General features: G+C 35.5%; 1 protein-coding gene across 1 annotated transcript; it reads right to left on the bottom strand.

The window, feature by feature from the left end:
• LOC149423567 (fat-like cadherin-related tumor suppressor homolog) lies at positions 1–26,313 on the bottom strand. Its single transcript, XM_089632260.1, has 20 exons — positions 26,244–26,313; positions 25,843–26,048; positions 24,557–24,865; positions 18,258–18,402; positions 17,998–18,159; positions 17,579–17,896; positions 17,190–17,492; positions 14,052–17,077; positions 13,691–13,943; positions 13,031–13,219; positions 10,962–11,123; positions 8,201–8,361; positions 5,608–5,707; positions 5,272–5,507; positions 4,474–4,675; positions 3,280–3,441; positions 2,859–2,909; positions 2,492–2,767; positions 1,761–1,949; positions 1–876 (listed from the first exon to the last, which is right to left on the bottom strand). Exons 2-20 carry the CDS (start codon positions 25,876–25,878, stop codon positions 728–730), a joined length of 6,429 nt encoding a protein of 2,142 aa, XP_089488386.1. The 5' UTR covers positions 25,879–26,048; positions 26,244–26,313; the 3' UTR covers positions 1–727.
• Between the last annotated feature and the right edge of the window lie 506 nt (positions 26,314–26,819).

Genomic DNA, 26,819 nt, shown 5'->3' with positions numbered 1-26,819 from the left:
GTGCAGTCAGAAGGTTTGTTAAATATAGGGGGGAAAGAAATAATTCTTCATGAGTGTAAAAGGAAATACTTCCATCCGCCGCCGTGGGTATTTCTTTATAAGTCACTTAAAACAATATTTAAAAATAATATCACAATATGAAAATGTTTTTTTAATACGATTATGATGTTTGATATGACACTATGATTTTGAGCACCATTTTATCGGACATTGAGAGTTGCCCGAATTAAATTATTAAAAGTATCGTTTATCAATAGTCTTATGTAGATTATTTACACAATGGAAAGCGTATCTGTTTAACTATTATCATCCACTCTAGTAAGTTTTTTCACTTCTCTATTTTATGCTCAGAAGAGATTATTATCAGTATGTAAAATTATTTTTGCCATCAGAAATTGAAAGGCCTTTAAGATGAATTCTCAAATTTTCACTGCCGTCTTCAATTTCATTGATTCTCTCCACAGATTAATATTATTAATGAAAGATATAATTTTTCTTATTTTACATAATATAATTTATTGACTGGATAGATCAGTAGGTCGTAGATGCTTTGGTATCATTGGAATGCTTTGTGGAATAATTTGTTTGATACTTCCACTCTGTCCATTCTGCCATAATATCTGCCTTTTCTAGACAGTGTTCAGCCGTATCTGATATAATATTTCCTAATACACTCGCGTGTGAAATTTTCAGAAGCCTCTGCAATGAAAGAGGCAGACATCCTTCGTCACACTTGCGAATGCTGCGGTGAGTTGTCTTTCCATTTTACTTTCTTTACATTCGTTTTCTCGTAGTCATTATCAGAGTCCTCAATTTCGCAAACATTCACTGAAACATCACTCGTAGAGCCTTTGCCGAGAAGGGAGTTGTGTTCATCTGAAATAAAAGAAAAACACATAACTTTTAAAGTGCGATAGCAGAATCTCAACTGATTATATCTCGGGGGGCTATGAATAATGAAAATGTATAAGGTTATCCTAGATAATCTGCAATAAAATTTCAGCTATAAAATCCGCAATAAAAACGGGTTTCAATTAACATTTTATGAAATTTCTCAAACTGGATACCTACATATAGTTAAGATTCATAACGAAAAAGTTAAAAATATTTCAGTACCATATTAAGACATTATCTCAACTTGAAAACATACTGAATTTTTTTTTTTTTTTAAATATAAAATGATGTGTCCACACTTTAGTAGTACATACTTTGAAATGTATTAAACCTTCAACTTGAAAGTGAAAGAGACTGTGACCAATGGCTATTTTAAAATATTATATTATTTAACTTTTTAATCCAGCAGAACTGTGTGGATGATGTAATCTCAGTCTGATGGCAGATATATTGGGTTCATTCTCCCGAGCAGGTCAAAAAGTGTTTGACCGATGGATGCAGATGATGTAGCGACCTCCCGGAAGGACGACATGTTATTTTCATGTTAAAAACTTACTATATAACATAATACATAAAAATATATGTTTGTGCCTCCCCACTTTTCAACCTAACAAAGTGTTGTTTTTTAATGATAAACTAATGTTTATAAGACAAGTTTTTTTTATGCATAGCACAAAATTAAATTTGTTATCCTAACAAACTGCCACTTGACTGACAATGACATTGAATTGAATGAACTGAGTTTGCCAATCCAGAAGACATGCAAATTGGTCAACATTATATGTTTTCATTTGAAGAATCTACATGCAGTGGTGATATGTACTTTTTTTGGTGTTTTTCATTTGAATAGAATGTCAGATAAAAACCTAGCATAGTGATGACGGAGCCGATTTCACTGTCCTTATAATTTTGGCGCCTGCGAGTAGAAGGGAATCCGTAAGGCTCTACTCCGGCTTCTTCGTCTATATCGTTCTGCTCTACTTCCACTTCTCCATCTGTGGAACTGTATGTAAAGCAGGGCAAGTAGGTGTTTGGGTGAAGCAAATAATTTCCACCTGAAAACAGTTAGTTAACATTATATTAGGATTTTTATTATAAGAATAAAGAATGGGAGAGGAATGAAGACCAAAATAGGAACAATTAGAAATATATTATGGTGGTTGGAATCTGAACAAATCTGTTATGTGTATACCATGTTCACTGATCACTGGTCCTGGATTTAAATGTTTCAATCTGATCATTGTACAACTAATTAATTATCAGGTAGTTCAAAAATTTGTTGTGTTTCGTCGTATGTACATGGTTTGTTAATTCTATTATTTGTATTATTTATTATAGTTAAAGAAAGATATAAAAATAAATCAATTTTTAACTAATGACACAATTTAAAGCTATGTACATAATATTAATACATATAACAATAATAAATATATTACATATTTTACATAATATAACAATAATAAATGCCTTAACTTAAAATTATTCCTCATTAAATTATATTATAATTTTGTTTATTTAACTTAGGATTGTGCAGTTATTTAAAAAAATAATAATTTGATTCAAAATTTCAGGCTATCGGGATAAAACAAAATCTTACCCCTATTTAGTTCATAACCATCATCGGTCATCTCTTTCTCATCAGCAGGATAGGAGCTGCAAGATTTAGGTTCATCAAATGGTATGACATTTGGAGGTGATGGCAGAACATCACATATAGTACTGGGAACAGGCATGTTCTGTGAATATTCCGTACTGTCGTTGCTGTGATAACTGGAGGAATCTGGTACCTCACTTCCTGGGACCTCTACGATGTTGGATAATGGAGCCCCCACTCCAACGTTAGTGCACCAATCAGAACAATCCCAGTGATATCCTAAAAATACAAATTTATAATGCAATCACCTAGATATTACCAAGATAAAAAGTATTTAATTTTAGCATAGTAGGTCAAATAATTAATGTACCTTTTGGTGGACTTATAATATTGTCATCTTTATTCAGTCTGCGTGTTAAATCTGAAAAAAGTATCTCAGTATTACAAGTTAAAACTTGTGGATAAACTAAGTTCCACTAAAACCCTCATAACATAACTCTTTGGTCAATTTGAATATTGCTACAGAATGTCGGAAACTAATATTTGTTGTGTAACATTATATAAGAGTTACAACTGTCTGGGCCAACGGGTTTGGAATGCTCAGTATGAAAATGTTGTGAGGCTGAAGGAAATGGTAATGAACACGATTGAGATAAATTAATAAAAATATCTGCAGTATTGAAATCTTTCCTGAACCGAAACAAAATATCCATCCAAATGGCCCATCACACAAGAATGTGAAAGAAACTTTGAATTGAATGGTGTTATTATATTAACAGATAAGTTCCCACCATTATTAATCCTATTATCTTGAAAAGTCTGAATATGCATCTGGTCCGACCAGCTGGGCTTGTGTAGAGTGTCCATCTCCCCACAGGACGAACTGTTGGCCGTGCCGGGATCCCTGTTCAGGTTTCTGCGGTAGTCGGGCGGAATGTTCTCTAAGTCATCACCTGAAATAATGATTATTCAATGCTTAACAGTTTTATCAGTGCCACAATTTATTAATTTCAACATATTTTCGACTGCCAAATTTTACATTAACCAATCTTTCTGCTATATTTAAAAAAAAAAAATTATGTGAGTAAGTCTGGAGCCAGTGAGACCATGGCATCACAAATTGGGGTATGTTGTGAGGCTAAATGGTGGTCTTTCATCAGGGAAATACTGAAAGAAAGTGACTACCACTCTAGAACGGTCGCAAATATACTTTGAACACAATATGTATTATTTTTCAATAGTAAATAATTGTGAAATAACACAAATAAAATTTACTTGCGCATGCCGGGATATTATCCCGCGACCTCCGGATTCGTAGCCAAGGATCGTAACCACTCAACCACAGAGGCAGTAAAATGATCATGTATGGTTAATGAGAAAAAGAGAGAGCTTATAACAGAGTTTCATTAGAAAAAAAATAGGTACACATCAATAAACGTAAAGTGTAAATTTCAATAACATATATTCATTTTTTAATAAACGCCGACCGGTTTCGGAACAACCGTTCCTTCCTCAGGGCAAAATATCTACTAACCTAACATTACAAAACAATTGGTGAACATAATATATTACTTGAAGTGGGGTTGTGGGCGTGACTAGGGATTAGTGAAGAGTGGGGGGGGGGGAGGGGATTAATATTTTTAACTAAATAATACCAAGAGAATAATGTAAAATGATGTTGACATTTAACATAAAAGGTGTATTCTTTTTATATTCAAAGTGTTCAGAACAGTTTTTCCATGACATTTATATCTACAGATTTCTGAAAAATTCCAGAGAGGGTTGTGCAAGTCGACGACTCTCTAATAAAGTGTGACATAAAAATGACTGTATTTATTTGCTTCTTATTATACAGAGATTTATTTTTATTTCTTTAAATAATAATATTTAATATTAAATAAGGGTAGAGTTCAAGATGGCCGCCCCACCATCTATCCTATGGTGTTTTATTATAAAGGTTAAAAAAATACACAGTAAGTTTTTACCGGCTGATCCATAGTTGCGAAGTATGTCCATGTTGTTGAGTATGACTTGTGGATCGTGCGACGTACTGACAGGCGTATAAGAAACTGGTCTTTCTCCAACCACGCTCCCTATAACGCCGCACTGAACTTCTAAATTAGATAGCTTTGATCCTCTCGGCTGTGAAAGACAACATAAAAATGTTAAATCATTCCAATAATTTCCCTTTTATCCGAGTACCACACAAGAGTCCCAAATGCCGTCTGGAGTAAGAACTGGCATCCATAATCGGGGTACGTATTGAAGGTAGTGGGGAGGGGAAGGAGATGGGGGGAGAGGAAGGTGGAAAGTTCCTGGCTGTTCAGATCTGGTCACCAAATCTGAATTTTACTCGTAGCTTTATTCTGTGCTCTGGTGTGTTGCTAATAAATAATGCAAATCTCGTTTAACCTTGCTTGTTAAGTATATACTGTTAGCTGCATATTAAAATATTGGCGCTAGAGTCGTTTGGTTCGCTCTTATAACGCCAGAGGTGAGCTCTGTCGGCCAACAGGGAAACAACTTCAGCTGTCGTGCGTATCGGCCGGTAAAAAAGGGATTGACTCGACCTGCTGGACACCCGGAACAGGGGGTCCCATCCCCAACGGCTGGGTTTTTGAACTGCACAATGCGCAGTATAACCTTACTGAATATTGGATGTTATTATTGTCACAAACTGTGAAGACAATATTATATCTTATCATAACCATTTACTTAGTTTAGTTTATTATTGCTACTGACTCCCATTATTATTATTAAATAAATTATGGAAAATATTATACCTTTATAATCTGCATTTCTTGTTGTTGCTTTAAATTAGAATTGAGCACATGAGGTTTGGCATCAGGTGGAATTTGGCACTGCCTCTTCTGGCATCCGATGATGACTCCACACATCATGACCAAAATCAGAGTGCCTCCAATGGCTCCCAATAGCCAGAGGATTCTATCTTTGCTGATGAGATCGTAGACTCCGGATGTTACAGCATCAGAATGAAGCGGATTTCCACAGTGCATACCTAAAAAACAAATTTAACATTAAAGAAAATTCAGAATAAATCAATTGCTCATTTATTTTATTGTCTATGGACGCAACTATTTTTCTGCTGAAATTCTTACCAGTCTTATCAGGTGGACAGACGCATCTGAAACTTCCTGGCTCGTTAATGCATGTGGCTCCATTCAAGCAAGGATCTCCTTTGCATTCATCTACGTCAAACTGTAAATACATATTGTTAGATACAGTATTTTTTTTTAATTCGAGGGCAATAAAATGTATTACTAACTCCAGATTTAAAATAAGGAGACAAAATGTTCTTTGGATTGCTAAAAGTTGAGTTATTTTTATTCAGATCATATAAATATTGATTATCTACAGGAGGTTCAAGCGACATGTTTATGTAGTGTACCAAATACAATCATCAACTAATTTAATTAAATTAATTTTCCCAACACGTCAAGGGTCGGTATAGGAGAAGAGTATCTATGAAGATGGATGAAGCAAAGACAAATGCGTATGACGGTCCACCCTCTATACCAGCGGTCGGGGAACCGGGGTAAATTACCCCAAATGGGGTAAAAATGTTTTTTTTGGGGTAATAAGGAAATTTTTCTATTATTATTTTTTTGATAAATTAATGTTTTTAAGACAAGATTTTATTTATGCATAGCACAAAGGATAACAATTATTTTTATAAGCAATAATTGTTCGCCTGAAACACTCATCCACATTGAAAAAATCTCCTGATAAAAAATACATGACGCCAAATTTATTATTATTAATTATTCTTTCTCATATAAAATAAAGTTGGTTGTTCTCAGATGAAAAAAATGTAACAAGCAGTAATTGTTGAATGAAACACTAGCATATATTGAATAATTTCGCGGGTAAGAGATAAGCCTCCATAGCTCAGTGGTCAGAGCTTTCGACCGGAAATCGAATGGACACGGGTTCGAGTCCCGTTGGCGTCATGTATTTTTTATCAGGAGATTTTTTCAATGTGGATGAGTGTTTCAGGCGAACAATTATTGCTTATAAAAATAATTGAAATTTTTCTAGTTTGCTATTTCATAAACGTGTTAGTATTTTTACAAACTTAATCAATTCAGGTGTGTGTGTGAGAAGTAAGAGACGCGCGTTGTGTGTGTGCGTGCTTACGTATCGTTGTTTCTTGCATCGGCCACTAGAGGCGCTGCGTAAGTTGTAATGTTTAAACCTAACACTCAACGGTCATTCACGCACGGGCTTTCGACCACTTCTGACGCGTCATTTGACTGTGCGCAAATTACTGACGAGGAACATCATTTCATCACCGATTTCAACGATCAAGGTAAGCCACAAATTGAAAATGAAAATTTAATTTAATAATTAAATGTTATTCATAATTATTAAATAATTTATTAAATTTTAATGTGTTTTTTAACCACTGTTTCTGTCACCCTTCAGATTGCAGCAAAAAGGAAAAGAACATACCAGAAAGAATTCCTTAATTATGGTTTTACACAAATAGAAGACAGAGGTACAATGAAACCATAGTGCGTTGTATGTTTGAAAATACTGTCTTCAGAATCTTTCAAAAAAAGTCAATTGAAGAAACATTTGGATAATTTACATTCACAGCTGTCTTCCAAACCGCGAGAATACTTTGTAAATTTAGAAATGTCTGTTAAAAGACAAAGATTGGACAGCACCTTGTTAGGTACCTTTGATCAGCGTTCAGCATCAAAGGCTAGCTTTGAAGTAGCCTGGTTCATTGCTCGAAAAAAGAAACCATATACTATTGGTGAAGATTTGGTTAAACCAGCAGCTGTGAAAATGGCAGAGATCATGTGTGGTCAGAAAACAAAACAGAACAAGATACATAGCTTCTTTTTCAAAGTTAGCTTTGTTTTTGGAAGACTGTGATAATATTACTTTTGATGACTCAGAGAACTCAGAGAGTGGTTCTCTGACTACTTTCCAGATCTTGATATACATACTTTTAATTAGGTTGTAGATCCTTTTAAATGTGAAATTGCTAACATACAGGAAGAACCTCCGGGTTTGGCAGAAACAATACTTGAACTTCGATCTAATACTGAAGCACGTATTCAATTACTGAGCAAAGCCAATCTGTCGTCTTTTTGGATATCAAAAGCTACAAAGGCTTTCAAAATTGCACATGAGGAGGTGGTAAAAAAGTTGCTTGCATTTGCAACAACCTATCTTTGTGAACAAGGCTTTTCCACTCTAATGAACATAAAAACGAAGAACATAAATTAATTAAACGCCGAAGACTGTATTCAAATTGCTCTTACATCAAAAAGTCCCAATTTTGAAGTAATTGTATCAAACATGAAGCAACATCATTTCTCCAAAAACTGAAAGGGGAACCTGAAAATCTCAATTTTAGTTTGATCCGTTTTGAGAATTTTATTTTTTTTGTCTATTACATAATTACTATTTTCATGTAACGTTTTTTTTTTCTGTGTAAATTAATTCAATAAGTAATGTTTATATATATATTCATTGTCTTCTTTTCAAAATGGGGGGAAGGGGTAATATAATATATAAAAAAGTTCTCCGACCGCTGCTCTATACCCACATCTGTGGTAAAATGGCATTCAATTGTTTATGTTTTAAGTAGATTCTGCCTTGATTAATTTTTCCTGGGAAATTTTTCCATCAATGTAATAATTGAGCTAGTTTTTATAACTTTTAGTATCATCTTACCTCACATAGAGGACCATGATATCCGTGGCAGCGACAGGTAGGCCCCGCATCCCCCTCTTCGCACATTCCCCCATGGAGGCAAGAGCCCCCGCCAGAGCACCAGCGACCCATCTCACAACGACGTCCAAACAAATTCTTATTGCAAGAGCATTCAAACCGACCTGAAACAATTTTCAAAGTAAATACCTACTTGAAAATATTGAAAAAGTTAGGTGCCCACTTAACAAAATCTTTTGTGGGTTGTGGACATTTTTACTAGTGCCAATCTGGTGAAGAAAACTTGAACTATCAATCTACCTTTGGAAACTGATTTTACAAGTCAAGAATTTGTTTTGGTTTATTGTAGTTCTAGTATTCACCATCGATATTGCTTAACAAGTACAAATTACTGAGCAGATTCATTTTATATCAGTAGTATACCAAGTACACATAGACTAAATACAACTAGACTAGGTGTAACCAGTGAAAAATAACACCAACTCAATTTTGTTTTGGTTCACGTGCACATTTATGAAAAGGCGCACGCATTGTGTCGCAATGCGAAATGGACACTGTGCATTGCGTTTTACCTTTTGTTGGTCTAGAGTTAAGCTATTTTGCTGGTCAGCTATGCTGGGCAAGTTCATTTTTTCAATCACAAAAATAACCCAGTTCCAAATATTTTAGATTGTACCTATGACGGACTTTATTTTAGAAAATGTAATCAGCTATCTGAATACAAAAATATATCAGTACCTTACAGATCGATTGAGGGCAGCGTATTAACAAATGTGAAAAATTCAACGAGATTAGATTTATTTCCGGCAAATTTGTGACGTCACATGCATAACACACCTCCAAGTGATTCGACCAATAGGGTGAATCAAGTTAATTATTATCACGTGATGAGAATACGAAAATCACGCAACCTACGCGTGATACTTATGGATGTATTAGTCGTCTAGCGTTGACACGCATTGAGAGGCGCGACAACTCATGTGTATGTGTGATTTATTTGGTCCGTGCGTTTTGCTAATCAGGGTTGTATTAAGTCGTCATTGCCTTTCGGGCTTCGCCTTTTCGATTTTTTGCAGAAGAATTGATAGAAATAAAATTGCGTCATTTAATAACTTCATTTATTTTTTGTGTATTTTCGCTTAGGTTTCCACATAAACCGGAAAAAAATGGAGAAATGGTTAGAAGCAATCCGCATTCAATTATGTGACAATAACTGGGTACCATCAGCAGGAAACCGCGTTTGCTCTAATAATTTTCACGCCAAACATATTTATTCAACTGCAAGCGGCTTCCGATGTGTAGACTGAAAAGCTTTGCCTGTTATTCCGGTAATTATTTGGTTTGATTTTCGTGTGAAAACTTAAGCAAGTTTATTATGTATTGATTGGTTTTAATTTTTAAGTTTTTTTTTAAAACAGGTTTTAATTGATAATGTCGTTGTTTATTGGACAGTTGCTGTCCACCATGGCCACAGGTCCTGCGAAAAGAGATACCGTCATTGTTTCTTCTCGAACAGGACTGGTTCTGGATCCTGCTGAAACTTCTTCTGTAATCGACAAGCCGGCTGTTCCTCTACCAGAATTGCAACAACCGATGTGCGTGAATGCCGTAAATAACACGTAAAATTCTATTTAACGGGCGTAAATAAATAAATAAGTATGTATTGTAATCATGTAACCTCCACCCCCTCCCCCCTTACCACTCTCCCATACGATCCCTAAAGCTCTGTCCTCATCATTGCTGCTTATTCATTTGCGAACCGGAACGCGAGCCGAACTACGAATTATGGGAAAGGAACGAAGCAATCTTATATTTCTTAATAAGTCGTGGTTCAGCTCGCTTGTGAACACGCAACATTACTCTCTCTTTATGTTAATCTTACATTATGTTTAATGAAAAGTCGTTTAGTACTTAGGTTAGTTTTCAATAATGCTATCTTGAAGAAGGTTGATAAACTAGTTGACACAATGTCTCAATTCTAACAAAGTGGTTAAAGACAAAATAACTTTTAATTGAATGATAGTAGTATGATTATTTAATGCTACATAGTGTTGTTCTAGTCTCTATAATTTTTATGTTACTGTTAAACGTTTTACTAATATTATTTTATATTCATCAGCTTTAATTATTTTGTATAATTTTCGATAGCTTACTAGATATATTCTGTATTAAAATGCATGCAAAAGCCCGACTGGGAATAAAACCAAAGAAAATAAAATGATGTCAAGTCACAAAGTGATTGCTTTCTTCAATATTTATATACCATTCTATATAAAAACAAAAATAAAAATAAAATAAAATTAAAATTAATGTAAATTAAAAAAAAAAACCTATGCACAGTAATAAAAATATAAACGTTTTTGGTTCTATAGGACCTGTATAAAATTCAAAAACACAAATAAAATAAATTAAAATCATTTTGTGTTTTTTATCAATTCTTTTCCTGATTCAGCCCTTATTCAGCACATAAAATTTGCTGTAAGTGTTAGTTTCTTTTTGGTTTTATGTCAATATTACAACACCTCTGACAACAAATTCTCCGTGCTTTCGCTTACGAGTTTGAACGGTTGTACAAAGAGTTTAAACAGAGTTGGGTTGTTAAGTTCATCTCCATATTTGTGACGTACGCGCTATGTGGGGTCATTTTTAAAATGGATTTAATATAGACAGGGCCAATCTAGTATAATACATCAATGCAAGTACAGTTATAATTTTCATAGAAAATAGGGTGTTTTGAAACAATGTAAAATTTTGATTAACATACCTTCTGATAATGGTGAACAGATTCCCCCAAAGAGACATGGCTGAGAAGCACAAGGATCTGTATCTAATTCACAATGGACACCGGTAAAGCGTTCATGGCATTGGCATTCATATTCCGGTTTTTCTTCTTCTATTTCCTTTATCAGATTTTTGCACGTTCCACCTGGTAGTTGGATAGAGATGAATTATTAAAATTAAGAACGTTTTATATTTAAGTTAAGTTTTAGCTATATTTTTTGGGAGAAGTGGTAGAAAACACAAATAACTCACAGGTATTCAATACTATAAAAAAGTTATTTCATTTACCTGAGAGGTTTTTTTTTAACATTAACCTCACACATGAGGCGCTGAGGAAAATAATTTCCCTCAGGGCCTATGTCATCTTTTAGGATGCTATGTGGAGAGTATTTTTTAAGGAAAGGAAGTAGTGGAAGTTCTGGGAAGGTAAAAGGTATTAGGGTTGGGTAGGAATCTAGTTATCAGTGTGTCCAGGAGTGACGGAAATACAAATATATCCCTCCCACTGTGACACAAGGCAATGGGTCAAGAGACAAGTTGGAGGGGTCAAAGGGTTCAAAAAACAACAAACGTAGCGAACCACTTGGGGTGACCTATACATGGCCATGACTTATTCATGACGATAAATGTTTCCCGGGGCGGCGGTACCTAAACCTGCCTCCCAAGGTTAGATAACAGTGAATTTACTTATTTATTTATTTGTGGTAATTCAAATAGGTACAAAGTTGTATGTGTTCTCATACAATTCTTATATATATATATTATGTATGTATTATTAAAAAAACATTTTTTAGAATAAGTCAATCACATATTTTCGTAATAAATTAAATTTTTAAATTAAATTTTTTTTTTTTTGTATGTTATGTTTATATGCGATAATGTATGGCTCCGAATGCTGGACTATGTACAACTCCTACTCTAGGCAACTCGAATCAGCAGAAATGCGAATGCTTAGATGGACGGCAGGAGTATCATTAAAAGATAAAATTAAAAGCTCACGCATTCGTGGTAGCCTGGGTGTCACTGACATAAACAGTAAGCTAGAGGAACGACAGTTAAGATGGTATGGACACATAAGACGGAGACCACCAGACCACACTGTGAAGCAGGCAATGTCTATAGAGCTTCAAAGACAGTCATCCAGAGGTAGACCAAAGAACTCCTGGATGACCCAATGCTCCAAAATCCTACAAAGAAACGGCCTAGATGAAAGCGACACTCAGAACCGAAGAAGCTATAACCTGAGAACGAGAAGAGCCGACACCAACAGCCTACCTAGGCAATGAGTTGGGATAGTGCTAGGAAGAAGAAGAAGATTTTTTTTTTTGTATGTTAAACTGCAAACGACATGAAATATTTTTTAGGTGTAAATACCGCACAACAGTCCCAACTGCTCCCAACCATTTAGAGCCAGTGAGACTATGGCATCCCCAATTAGTTTATGTTATGAGGATGAAAGTAATGGGGAGGGGAAAGAGATGGGGAGGAGGAAGGTGAGGAATTATCTGGCCATTCAAATCTAGTCACCAAACACAGCCAAAGCCATTTAAAGCAATGTTTCAATTCTGAATGGTGGTTTTATACCAGGGTGATATTGAGAGTATCTTCCACTCTGGAACGTGCCGCAAATATACTACATATTATTTGAACCTGCGACCTCTGGCTTGCTAGTCGAGTCTTACCCCTCGACCACGAAGGCCATTAAAATATGTTTATGTTTTCTTCTAATTTTATTTCTTCTGGTAATTCGCCAAATTTCTTCATTGCTCCTTTCTAATAATAAATTTAATGGAAATAAACTCTTACAGCAAAAACTAAACCATATTTTCAGTATAGCTGTCAGTCCTTGGTTTATTACATAATACAAAAATATTTGTGTTTAGAGTTATTAGAATGTACGTTGGTTATTGAGAGATTATCCACAGTGAAATAGAAAAGTGCAGTTCATTTGGACACATTAAAAAAAATAGATATAGACATTATTATGTACTTGTACATTTGTACATACTGATTTCACTTCAGGCAATCTCTAGTTGCTGGCATTATAGTTACCATTCAAACAAGGCAAGCTTCCGCAGGCTCCGGGGTGATCTAGATTAGTTGGACAGCTGAATTCCACATTCGCTAGCCTCTTGAGTATGAGAGACCCTCCTGACCCACCATTATGCAGAGGGATCATCTCGTTAGACACTCTGATGTCTCCAAGGCAACCCCAAAACCCACGCTGAATATCTTCCAAACCTGTAAAATGGTTGGCATTATTAATTAAGTAAAAATTTACTTGATTAAGGATGGGTTCTTTCACAAAATTTTAACAATTTATCAAATTTCAACATTCATTTTCGGGTTCTTTGAAAGTCCTATTCAAGTTCTGTTATTATATCTTTATAGGCTAGTTGCTTGACAGAAGTGAAATAATAAGAGAACTTGAAAATTAACTTTGAAATTTGAAGAATTGTTCAAATTCTCCGAAACAACCAGTCCTAACACATTTTTTAACATTAAGGTACATATTTTTAATTCACTTGACAAATTAGAACATTTGATGAATCAAAAGTCTTCTGAAATAAACAATACATTCCTATATTTTCCGATCTGACATCTTTCCTGGCGCTTGATTATCAACAATAAAAAAGAATTAGAAAATTATTTTTGTGAATCATTTGAAAAAAAAAATAGGTACTTTTTAATAAATTATAAGAAAATACAAACCTAGAATAGCTGGATGCTCTCTAACTTCTGCACCAAAGAATAAATCATCAGTGAATAGATTGAGTATCCCATTCATTCCAGGGGCCGATCCATGGGCCACGTGTTTTCCGTCCACGGTCAGGCGGGCACTGCTACCATCCCTCTCCAGCCTCACCTCATGCCATCGACCATCTGACACTTTGACAGAACTTACCCTGATGATACCCTCTCCTGAACCCAACTCTAAACGGTATTGGATTATGCCATTCACAAGCTGCAAAGACAAATAAAGTATTATGTACGAGTATGTAGGTTATATTTGAATTATAAAGCAAAAGAAGTTGACCTTTTGTTGTCCTTGATAATAAGCTGTAAGATTTACCTCAAGAATATTGTAGTCTATTTTTCCAGCAGCGTAGAGAAGGTTTCCGGAGAGGCTCACTGTTTTCAACTTCAGGGATAGAATGAACAAATCTTCGAAGAATCTCTTTCCGTTCAATGTTTCTTTTCCAATTCTGTACTGTGCATAACTTTTTCCGCCGAAGGAAACGGGATTAGCAGGCTTTAAGCAGTTGCCGTTGTAACATTTGGACATTTCTAGATGGCATCTACCTTCTTCCATTCTATCCACACATCGACAGCTGTAGCCTTGAATACTTTTATCAGGGAAGCATTTCTCATTTTCCGGACATGGCTTACGAGCGCATTCATTTACTATAGTTTCACATCTCTCTCCTCCATATCCGTCTTGACATTTGCACTCTGTTTTATGTTCATGAAACGGGCTAACTAAACTGATTGCATTTGTGTGTATGTGAATGATATTATTTCTGTCAAGAATCAGCTTTTCCTGGCATTCTCCATAAGCGCAATAGTGTGCATTACACTTAACTCGAATCATTTCTTCAACAACGAGTTTACTTGATTCCTCTAGTTCTTCCAAATTTACATTGAGGAATTTCCTAATTGTTTCCGATTTATAGTATCCAATATTGCCTTGTGCAGTTAATTTTTTGACAGAAAATAAAACATCTAAATCATGAGATATACCACGCTTTGTTCTGTTTGACGAGTTAATATCATACTTTGAATTCCAAAAAGAGGCAAAACGTTTAGGTCTATGAACTAAATTCACATCATCTGAAGACGGTTGGATACTAATAATGACAATGTCTTTCAGATGGCAGTTTATTGCATTTCTCACTGCCCGTATGAAACCTTTCCGATGGTTCATTAAAAATAATTTAGGAGTCACTTCTCGAAATCTTATAACAACAGAGTTTCTCAGCATTTCATCACTTATAAGTTCCATAAATAATTTAACTGTTGAAAAAGTGGTAAATTTTCCATCAGAAACACTGACATTCAACAAATATTCCCCAATGTCTAATTGTGGCAAAGCAAATAATTTCCCATCGTTTTCATTTATTCTAAAAAGATCCGGTGTACTGTTACCAAATTCAGTGACTGGGATTAAATTGTATGTGAGTTTGTCGTATGTATCTTGATCGAAGGCAATAACTTTTCCAATTTCTCCGCCAGCATATTCATCCATAACCGAATTCATATTGATTTCCAGTGGAGTAACAACTGGTGGATGTTGGGATTCTTCTATGATTCGCACATCCACCCAAGTATCGGAATAGAGAGGAGGAGAGCCATTGTCAAACACCCTGATCTGTAAAATATATCTGCCTTTTCTTTTGTGATTAAATTTAATTGCAGTCTTTAACAGTCCATCTTGTTCTAAATTAAATGCAGAATCTTCATTACCAGACCGTATGTCAAAAATGTAGGGCTCTGCATTTGGATGGATATCTTTGTCATTGATCATGAATTCTATAACTAGGAAGCCAATGGGTTTGCCTTCTTGTATGATAGCTGTGTAGTTGGATTGTGAAAATAGGGGTGGATTATCATTGGCATCGGTGACTTCAATGGCCACGGTGACTGAACTGGACAAAACTGGAATTCCTTTGTCTCGGGCAAGGACTTCCAGCACATACATTGTATGAGCTTCCCTGTCTAGTGGAGAGATTATAGAAACTTGGCCGGTGATAGGGTTAACAGAAAACTTTCTTGCAGAATCTCCCTTTTCTATTGAGTAAAATACATTTCCATTGGACCCGCTATCCAGGTCATTGGCTATCACCTGTAAAATATTAGATGACACTTCTGCGTCTTCTCTAACTTGAACCGTGTAAGCATTTTGTCTGAAGATAGGAGCATTATCATTGCTATCGATTACAGTAACATTGACAGTTGCAACATTGCTTAACGGTGGAGTGCCTCTATCCATAGCCTGAATTGTTAGAAGATATTCCTTCGTTTTCTCATAGTCCAATGTATCAGATATGGCGATGATACCCGTTTTAGCATCAATAACAAACTTTTTATGTTCGTTTCCACTAATAATTGAATAAAATATATCTGCATTTATTCCGGAATCTTTTGAGGTAGCCAATACTCTTATTATTTCTGTGCCGATTGGATTTATTTCTGGCACAACAGTAAAGTAAGTTTTTGTACCGAATTCTGGAGGGTTATCATTCACATCAGACACTGTCAGGTGAATCATGGCTTGACTCCATAAGGAGGGAGAGCCCCGATCTGCAGCACGAACCTCTAAATTAAAAACGCTCTTTGTTTCTCTGTCTAGTGGCGCTAATACTGTTATAATTCCACTGTTGGGAGTTATTGCAAACTGGCCTTGTAAATTGTCAATCAGCGTGTATCTTACAATTCGGTTGATGCCTTGGTCTTTATCTACAGCGTGTACCTTCATGACAAGAGTACCAACTTCGACATCTTCGGGAAGCGTGACGCTGTATTGGCTAATGGAGAATTGAGGAGCATTATCGTTAACGTCTGACAGGTGGATGTTTATTTCGCAAGTGCATTCCCAGGAAGTTTTTTCCTTATCCTGAACATGAGCTACAAGATTATACTTCCATATATTTTCTCTATCCAGTAAAATAGCTGTTTTTATTTCCCCAGTATTTTTATCGATAGCAAAATGTTCAGACTTAAAACCAGATAGAAAATATCTGAGTTTGGAATTTTGTTCCTCATCCGCATCACTTGCCAAGACTGTTAGAATACTTGTACCGACAGCAGCATTCTCAGATACTTTTTCATAATAACGGTGTCGTATGCAGTATGGTGGGTTATCATTGACATCTAAAACTTCAATGGATACCGTTGTTGTAGCAGTGTGTGTGCCATCCGTAGCTATTATTTTAAGAGCGTAATGTGCTACAGACTCTCTGTCAAGGCTTTTAGTAACGTAAACTTCACCACTGGCTCTTATATGGAATTGGCATTGTGGATCTCCAGAAATTATATAAAATTCAATGGGAGTTATATCAAGATCATCATCAGTGATTTCCAGCGTCATGACTATAGTTCCTAAAAATAAACATAATAAACAGTTCATAAAAATTCAAACAAAAGTGTTGCAGAATGGTAGGATGGATACAAAATGCAATAATGCAGCATGACTCAAGAAATTTGTTTTTACCTGGTTTAGCATCTTCCTTTACTGATGCAAGATATATTTGTTTGGTGAAGATGGGCGGACAGTCATTATAATCTTTTAATCGGACAATAACTGTCATTCTAGTAACATGCTTCTGGTGGCCATTATCCATAGCTATAACCTGGAACTTGTACATAGGTTGCGTTTCCCGGTCAAGTTCTGTAAGTGTAGAAATCCATCCGGTAAAGGGATCTATTGCAAATACATTTCCAACAACTCCCGTTTCCGCACCAAGTGCATATCTGATTTCACCATTTGATCCAAAGTCTTGGTCTTCCGCTTGCACTGTTGAAAAAATCAATCTTGTTAGTTGAAAGTTGAAACACTTATAGTATTATGATGAATTTATTAATTATTTTGAATTTACATACCTCTTATTATCGTCGTTCCTAATTCTACATTCTCCGCAAGTAATAAATACAGCGGGGAAGAGTGAAAAAATGGTGCATTGTCATTTTCGTCTATAACATTTAATATTATTTCAGTGAATGAAACTATTGCTGGGGTATTTCTTGTTTCGGCCAGGACTCCGATCGCGTAGGAATCTCTTTTTTCCCGGTCCAGCGTACCAGAAATAATGAGTTGACCCGTGGAATCAATGTGAAATAATGAAGAATCATAGTTCGATGCAAGTACTCGAAATGCTACAGGAATATTTGTTGTCATCTTCAGGTGCGTTATAACTGTTCCTGTAAAAACAAATCAATAATATATTTTCCTGTTTTTTATTAGGCATTTATAAAAACAAAGATTACGCCATTTTATGAAAATTTGCTATTTCTGTGTTTACCTTGAATGGAGTTCTCCACCACAAAATATTTATCATGAATTACATCAAACACGGGGATTTCATCATTGGGAGATACAATAAAAATCTCCACAGGCACATCAGCCTGTTGAAATGGAACACCTCTATCAGTGGCCCGAACCCAAAATTGATAGACTTGTGACTCTGAAAATTTAGTTACATGAATTTATTGTGTGTATTTTATATGCTGATGAAATATATTTATAATATTTCAGGTTAAAAAGATTGTAATTTGTACTAACCCCAAGTTGAAATTGTACTGATCAAAGAAATGGCCCCAGTATCAGTGTTGATTTCAAACAACTCAATAATGCCAGAATTTTCAGCTTCGTAAAATGAATAAGCAATTTCTCCATTATTTCCATCATCCAGGTCAACTGCTTTTACCTAAAAATACCATCATAATAAGGTTTTATTGTCATTCAAATGCCATTATCGTTTTTTCCCATTTATCTAGTGCAATCACTGAATTGTACGCAGGTATTCCATTTTAACGTTTAATGTTTTTAAAAAAAAATGCAAAGCAGTTGTTTTGACAAATGGATTGTGGAGGAAAAACAAAGTTGGAAAACAGAGGACCATGAGTCCGATTCGAGCCGCGGTCAACAGTGGTTGTGTGTACCTTACTATTGCTTAGTGCTACTTCGCCCGTTCCTGCGCTGCGTACAGATAAGAGATTATTGTTACATTTTATTTAATATTGTTTATCGTTTACCTATTTGTTTGCATTCCTGCTTACGGCTAATCCGTTTTTGTTTGTACAGTCAATGAAATAGACTGCGTATTATTTTTTCAGTTTAATTTTTAAAAGTTAAGTTTTTTTTATATAATGGAGGAAGATGAAGATAGACCTCCCGACCCAGGGTCGATATTGGATTTTTCTGATTCGGAATCTAATACGAGCCAGGTTTCTATTACGCTCCCATCTCGTAAACGACGACCATCGCATAGCCTTCACATTCCATCGAAAGTTAAATCTATACCGCCGATTCAACAAACCTCGACCCCTAACGACCTTAACACCAATAGTAACATCCAGCCAAGTACTTTAACTAGCGATAATGCAAAAAGTACTGAATTACTTTATCCTGCTTCAGCTTCCGGTTCATTTAACGTTAATGTTCAGAGAACTGAACAGGGAAAACTTATTCATCCTTTAGATTTTGGAAAATTCGTATTTGACTCAAAAAATAATAACCTTGGTATTGTTAACGGTTCAATTAAACCGGAAGGGCGATATAAATTATCTATCGAGTTTAACACTGCCGCTTCCCCAAATGGATTTGTAAAAAAATTGACTCGCTCTCAAATCATAAATATAAATCGTTCATCCCTACATTTAACCTTTCGAGAATGGGTCTTGTGCGAGGAATTCCCGCGGAGATCCCAGAGGCTGAAATTGTTGATGCTTTGAATAATTCTCACGGAACACCGAAAGTATTAAAAGTACGTCGACTGAACTACAAGGATTCTACTGACGGAAACACGATCTGGAAACCTTCCCAGTCTGTTGTTGTTACATTTGAGGGACAATCCCTACCGTCTCGTGTGTTAATTTATTATACCTCGCTTCCCGTCGAAGTTTATAAATTTCCAACAATTCAATGTTTCAACTGCTGCCGGTTCGGACATTCGAAATCCGTATGCCGCTCCCCCCCACGTTGTTACTATTGCGGAGAAGGTCACCCATTTGATCAATGTCCGAAATCTTCCAATGATCCCATTTGCATTAACTGTTTGGGTGCACATACCGCGGTCAGTCTAGCCTGTCCGGAATTAACAAGACAGAAGAACATAAAACATAAAATGGCTACCGACAACATTTCGTACTTCAGGCCTCAAAGTTAATCTCTCCTGCGAAAAAATCATTCGCAGAGATGACATCATCCTCAGCTCCTTTCCAAACAACCACCTTTTTAAATTCAACGTCATCTTCTCACAGAGAAACCATTCTCAAGCCAGTCAAACCCAACCCAAAATATACACCTTACCTTGATAAAAAACAATTGAATAATATTTTGGCCAGCCCGAATGGGAATGCCAAATCCCAGACGCCCAATGGGTGTGCCATTAATGGTAATTCTTCCCCTCCTGCTCTCCCCGAAATAATGAATAATAATTCTTTTATACACACTTTAATTACCCTTTTAATTTCTATCCTTACAAACAACAATACTGTACCGTCCAACGCTGCCGATTACATTAAATCTTTATTATCTTGCCTCCCCAATGGCTTCGAAACTGAACAAAATCCTACAGTGGAACAGTAGAAGCCTCTTCGCTAACAAATCTGACCTAATTCAATTACTCGACGAACACGACGTTTCAGTAGCCGCCATTTCTGCAACGTGGTTAAAACCCTCCTTTCACTTAAGAATTCCAGGTTATTATTGTCTCAGACACGACAGACCGGATGGTAAAGGCGGCACGGCTCTGATAATCCATAATTCTATCCCGTTTAAACAAATTAATATTCATACTCCCTCCGACGATATCCAGATAATAGCAGCTGTCTTATCTGATATCACAATATTGTCAATATATATTCCTCCCTCTACGACTTTTATTGAAAATGAATGGGCACCAATCTTAACCCAGATTTGTTCCCCTTATATGATCCTTGGAGATTTTAATGCACATTCCCCTTCTTGGGGTAGCGAAATAACAAATCGTTCTGGCCGCAATCTTTTAGATTTTATTGATACCCATTACCTATGTTTTTTAAATGACGGATCTCCAACCAGATTCACCCCCCCTCATCAACGGAAAAGTGCTGTTGATATATCTCTTTGTTCGTATTCGTTAGCATCTAAATGCTCTTGGGACATCCTAAACGATCCCCTCTCTAGTGATCATTTCCCAATTATAATCCGCTTCCACCATCAATTTAACACTTTTTTCCCCCCAGTTAAAAATAATCTCAAATTTAGAACGAAAGATGCAAATTGGAGCACTTTCTCTTCTAAACTAGATAACCTTATTAATTTAACAAAATCGTCCCCGAGAGACATCAGAATGCAATGTGAGACGTTTCCTTCTATGGTTATAAATGCAGCAGAAAAATCCATCCCAAAACGCAATGCAAACATTAAAATAAAACACTCTACTCCGTGGTGGGACGAGGAATGCACTCGCTCCGTCAACTCTCGAAAAATAGCAATTTCCTCTTTTCGTAAGTGTATGCCACTAGAAAATTTTTTATCAGTTAAAAAAGCCCAGGCAGAAACCAAACGAATTTTGAAAAATAAGAAGCGCGCTGGATGGCGGAAGTTATGTGAGAACCTATCTCCGGAAACTCCCCAGTCTTCAGTTTGGTCTAGCTTAAACAAATTTGGATCATCGTATTCTCCGCCAAGAATCAAACATATATCAGAAGAAATTCTTATAGGATTTGCGGATAAAATAGCCCCCCATCAGTTGCCGGATGTGAAGAAATGCCTTCTATTAAGCCGTATCCATCTCACTCTAACTGGCTAGATGCTCCTTTCTCCATTGATGAGATGAAACGAGTGATAAGAGCCCTTTCTGACTCTGCTCCGGGTCCCGATGGAATATTTTATAGTTTCATTAAATCATTTTTTGATATGGCGGTTGAATATTTCTTATCTCTTATTAATAATATGTTTGAAACAGGATTAATTCCGGATGTTTGGAAAACTCAAAAAATCATTCCCATTTTAAAACCTGGAAAAAATCCATCTGAAATTTCGTCTTATCGGCCTATTGCTCTTTCATCATGTTTGATGAAAGTAGCGGAGCGTTTGATAAAAAACAGACTAGAGTGGTTTGTTGAAAGTCAAGATATTATCTCACCAAATCAGTATGGTTTTCGGAAAAAGAAATCTACAATGGATAATTTAAGTTTGTTCACAACTGATATCCGAGTTTCTCAATCCCTAAATTCTTATACATTGGCCACATTCCTTGACCTTTCATCAGCTTACGATGATGTTTTACTGAATGTTTTAATGTGAAAGAAAAGCTAATTAAAAAACAAATCCCCCCGAAACTAGTCCAATTTATTATTAATTTGCTCACAGATAGGTCCATTATTATTGAGTCTTCCTCTAAATGCTTTAGGCGCAAACTATGGAGAGGTTTACTCCAGGGTTCTGTTATCAGTCCTCTGTTGTTTAATATTTATATAAGCGACCTAGACTCAGTAATTCCTTTTTCTATCAAGCGACTTTACTTTGCGGATGATATCCTTATATATTTGTTACATAAAAATATTATTCTTGCAGCTAAGGAAATGAATTTGGCTTTACAATATATTAAAAGCTGGTTGTCAATAAATGGGATGAATCTGGCGGCATCTAAAACAAGGGTCGTAGCTTTCACGCGCAAAAGAAAAATTCCCCACTTCTCAATCTCTTTTGATAATGTGCCTCTACAAACCGCTACTCAAATCAAATTCCTTGGTCTTCTTTTGAACCATAAACTTTCCTGGCTTCCACACATTCAGATAATTTCTACAAAGTGTGAAAAGGGACTTAATATGATGCGAGCAGTTTCCAGAGTATGGTGGGGATCTCATCCTACCACTCTTAAATTAATGTATAATTCCCTAGTTCGGAGCCACTTGAATTACGGCACATTCCTTTTTGACCCCCTCCCTAAATATTTAGATAAGAAAATGGAAAGAATTCAATCAAAAGCCCTCAGAATGATTATTGGAGCTATGAAGTCTTCTCCAATTAATGCGCTTCAGGTGGAATGTGGGAAGCCTCCATTATATTTCAGAAGGCAATTCCTTGCCAATAAATATATTTTCAAGGCTTTATCGTTATCACATCATCCTATTAAACAAAGTCTTAATCGGCTAAGTGTTAATTTGAATTCTAACAAAAGATTGAGTGAAAAAAAATGTTTTCCTCTCCTAATTAAAAGTTTTCATCTCTATAATTCTCTGTCATCTTCCCTCCAATATCTTCAAGAAGTTCCCAATCTCCCTATATACAATATTCCATTTAAGGCAATCACTTTTATGCCGAACACAATAACATCAGACTTTCGGAAGAATATTTTATCTTCCCCAAATAAATTTCATAATGTGGATGACTGTTTTAAAAGCATTGTGGCTTCAAAATTCCCTGGATTTTCCATCCTTTACACTGATGGTTCCAAATTTGAAAATAAAAGATGTGGAGCATCGATATATAGTCCAGAATTCAACATCAATCTCACTTATAAATTACCGAAAGAAGTTTCCAGATTTACAGCTGAATGCTTTGCAATTGAACAAGCGCTAAATCAAATCCAGGTTTTCAACATTCATCGAGCCTTACTATGTACTGATTCGCTAAGTGCTCTAACTAAAATTATGTCAAATATTATATGTTATCCGGAAGACAATATTATATGTAAAATAAAAAATCTTCTCAATTCTCTAAGTGAATCTGGGTTTGAGACGATATTGGCCTGGGTCCCTGCCCATTTGGGTATAGAGGGTAATGAGATGGCCGATTCTCTCGCCAAATCTGGTTCAGATTCCGGAACTATCCCACTAAATTTTAGAATCCCTATCTCCGATGTCTTCCCGATTCTTAAATCCAACATGACTCGTGCCTGGGAAGAAAATTGGGCAGTCTCCAAAATAAGAACTGGATCTTTCTATGCTGGAATTCAAAACCATATCCCTGCTAAGCCATGGTTTCACGGTAAAAAACTATCAAAACGATTCATTTCATGTATTTAGAGAATGAGAATTGGTCACTGTTCAATTGCATCCCACTTGGCTAGAATTAGAGTTTTGGATGATCCGGTCTGCCAGTGCGGTGTGGAAAAGGAAACCCTCGACCACGTTTTCTTTAACTGTAAAAATCATTCATCTTTCAAGAACATATACCGCCGTCTTATTAAAATTACACACCAGTCCCCCCTTAACATTTCATACCTTTTATCTCTTAACAATTCTCGTGTTCATACGGCTTTATGTAAGTTTATTAACCTGAATGAATTCAACATTTAATTTGTTTTAGCGATCTAAATGAGTCCAATGTTTAATTTGTTTTATTATTCTCCCAATAGATAAACCGAATTTTTTTTTATCCACTTTAACTGTTACCGGCACAAAGCACTCTTTTCAGGGTGAAATGCCTAAAACCAAAAAAAAAAACAGAGGACTGAGAGGCCAGAGATCCCTTGAAAAGATTAGTGGTTGGAACCTTGTATTTTATGTTGTGATAAGTGCAATTGTTTAAGGATGAGAAAAATAACAATATTTGTGTATTTTAATCCAAGGAAAAATATTTTTTTATGTGGAAATAACAGGATATAATATAAAAATACACTTATTAAAAAAAAAAAATATATATATATATTTTTAAATTGCCCCAGCCGAGAATCAAACCCTGATCAATTGCTTGAAAAGCAACTGTGCTGACCATTACACAACAAACTATTGTAAGAATGACAGAATGAATTCATAATATATACAAAAAATATAAGAATTACATATTTTAGAATTTTAGTATTTCATACACCTGTTCGAATGTTACATTTATACAACTGATATTATAGTGTTTAATAAATAATTTACCTGTAAAACAGTTTTCGAAAGGCTTTGGTTCAAGTGAATCGCTTTTTTGTATTCATTGTAAATGAAAATAGGTGGGTTGTCATTCTCATCCTCAACCTTTACTTTGACCGTTGTGAATGTAGACTTCCCCCCTCCATCTGTGGCCATTATTGGAATATCATATTCACTTTTCTTTTCACGATCCAACTTCACCAGGGTTGTTATTTCTCCAGTTTGACTGTTCAAAGCGAATGTTTCCCGAATGTAATTTGATGGGATTGAATACAATATTAGGCCATATTTGCCAAAATCCTCATCTTCAGCTTTGACCTATTGAAGAATGTTTTTAAAAATACATTATTCAAAATATTTACTTGGAACTTTTTGCAATTTATTTTTAGAAAGGTATGTACACTTTTTTATGGATGTACATAATGTGTATTTATTTACAGGAAATTTAATTTGATGGCAAATAGTCTAATTTATATAACTTGTATAATGATATTCTAACTCTTCACATGGCTCAACTCAAGTACTTGATTTACTTGATCGTGCCATGTCTTCCTCGGTCTTCCCCCTACATCCTCTACCAATAACTTCCGTATTATATTCTCCTTACACTCCTTTTTATGTTCATCTGTTCTACAATGCTAAACCATCTAAACGTCCCTTTCTTGATATCTATTACATTTACATTCTTTCTAGATTTCCACATTTTAGTGAGTAGATACATGTATGCATTTATAAAATCATTTACTTAACTCCTCAGGCTAATTTGTTCAGTTTTAGTAACAAACAGCTATTACCCGTAGAGTCAATTTGTTCGCTCATAAGTTCGCTTTTAAAAACAGTTATTAGTTTACAGGTACTTCAGAAATATCCCATTTATTTGGATTTTATTGTGAAGCGGAAATATGTATGTACACACAAATTCTAAGGACGGGTTGTTTCGGAGAATTTGAACAATTCATCAAATTTCAACGTTCATTTTCCAGTTCTGTGAAAGATTTTTTCAAGTTCTGTTTTAATTTCAGTTTTGTCAAGCAACTAGCCTATAATGATATAATAACAGAACTTGAACAGGACTTTCACAGAACCCGGAAATGAACGTTGAAATTTGATGAATTGTTCAAATTCTCCGAAACAACCCGTCCTTAGACTTTCTGACAGCATCTTCACGAAATCAATATAATGGTCAATATGCTAGAGGCTTGAAGAATTAATGAAAATTTCATTAAAGTGGTAGTTGATCTAGTAATTTGATTAGATATGTGATACATACTTGAATATAATGAATTAATACTTACAACTGCCACAAGAAGTCCAGGTGGTTTATTTTCCATAGCCGATGCTTCCTGCAGTGCGTGAATGAATTGTGGAATATGTCTGTTGGCTGGATGTAAGGATATTTTGACACGGCAAAATGATGTATACACTCCATCCGAAACGGATACATTCAAAACCACTAGACCATGGTTTCCAAATTTTTCTATGTTCACTAGACTGATGTCACCTGCAAAAAATAACATAATTAGATATGTTAATGTTTCTTTTATGCACATTTACTGATGGGAAATAGCAAAGGTAAAAAGTTATGATTTAAAGGAATATGTTAGGAAAAGGCTTAAGTTAGGCCATTATTGTTTAGACAACGTTTCCATTCCCGTTGAAATAGCAAAATAAATTGATGCGAAAGGTTTGTACTGACCGTTAGTGTGATTGACATAAAATGTTTGACGATCGTTTCCTCCAACAATTGAGTACGTCAGACGTCCCTGGTCCACAACATCGGGGTCACTTGCAGCCACTCGAGTCACAAATTGTCCCCTTGTAGCATGTTGTGATATTACACAGGCATACATAGATTGTTCAAAGAATGGGGCATTATCATTCATATCCAGAACTGCAATAAAACATTACAAATTAAACTTTAAATAGAGTTCATATCGGAGGCTTCATCAAAAAGTTGTATCAAAGAGATGATTATTTATCATCTATTTACCTGATACCCAAACATGGACTGTACTAGATAGAGATGGCAAGCCTTTGTCAGTTGCCACAATGGAAAAATGATGCGTTGAATATGTCTCTCGGTCCAAAGACTTCTTTAGGTATATACTGCCATCTGTGGGATCTACGTGAAAATACAAGCTTGCGTTGTTCCCTGGAGTTGACATGCTGTATGTGATGTCTTTATTTATACCTAGAAATAGAAAATTTATTATTAAATGCATAAATTGTTATACATACATACCTACCTTTGCATCAATTACTTCTTATTTTA

Source organism: Hesperophylax consimilis, chromosome 5, assembly GCF_061612785.1.
Source record: "Hesperophylax consimilis isolate HC1 chromosome 5, BYU_Hcon_1.0, whole genome shotgun sequence".
NCBI lineage: Eukaryota > Metazoa > Arthropoda > Insecta > Trichoptera > Limnephilidae > Hesperophylax > Hesperophylax consimilis.
The sequence above is the reverse complement of the archived record's forward strand: the minus strand, read 5'-3'. Positions and strand labels throughout refer to the sequence as shown.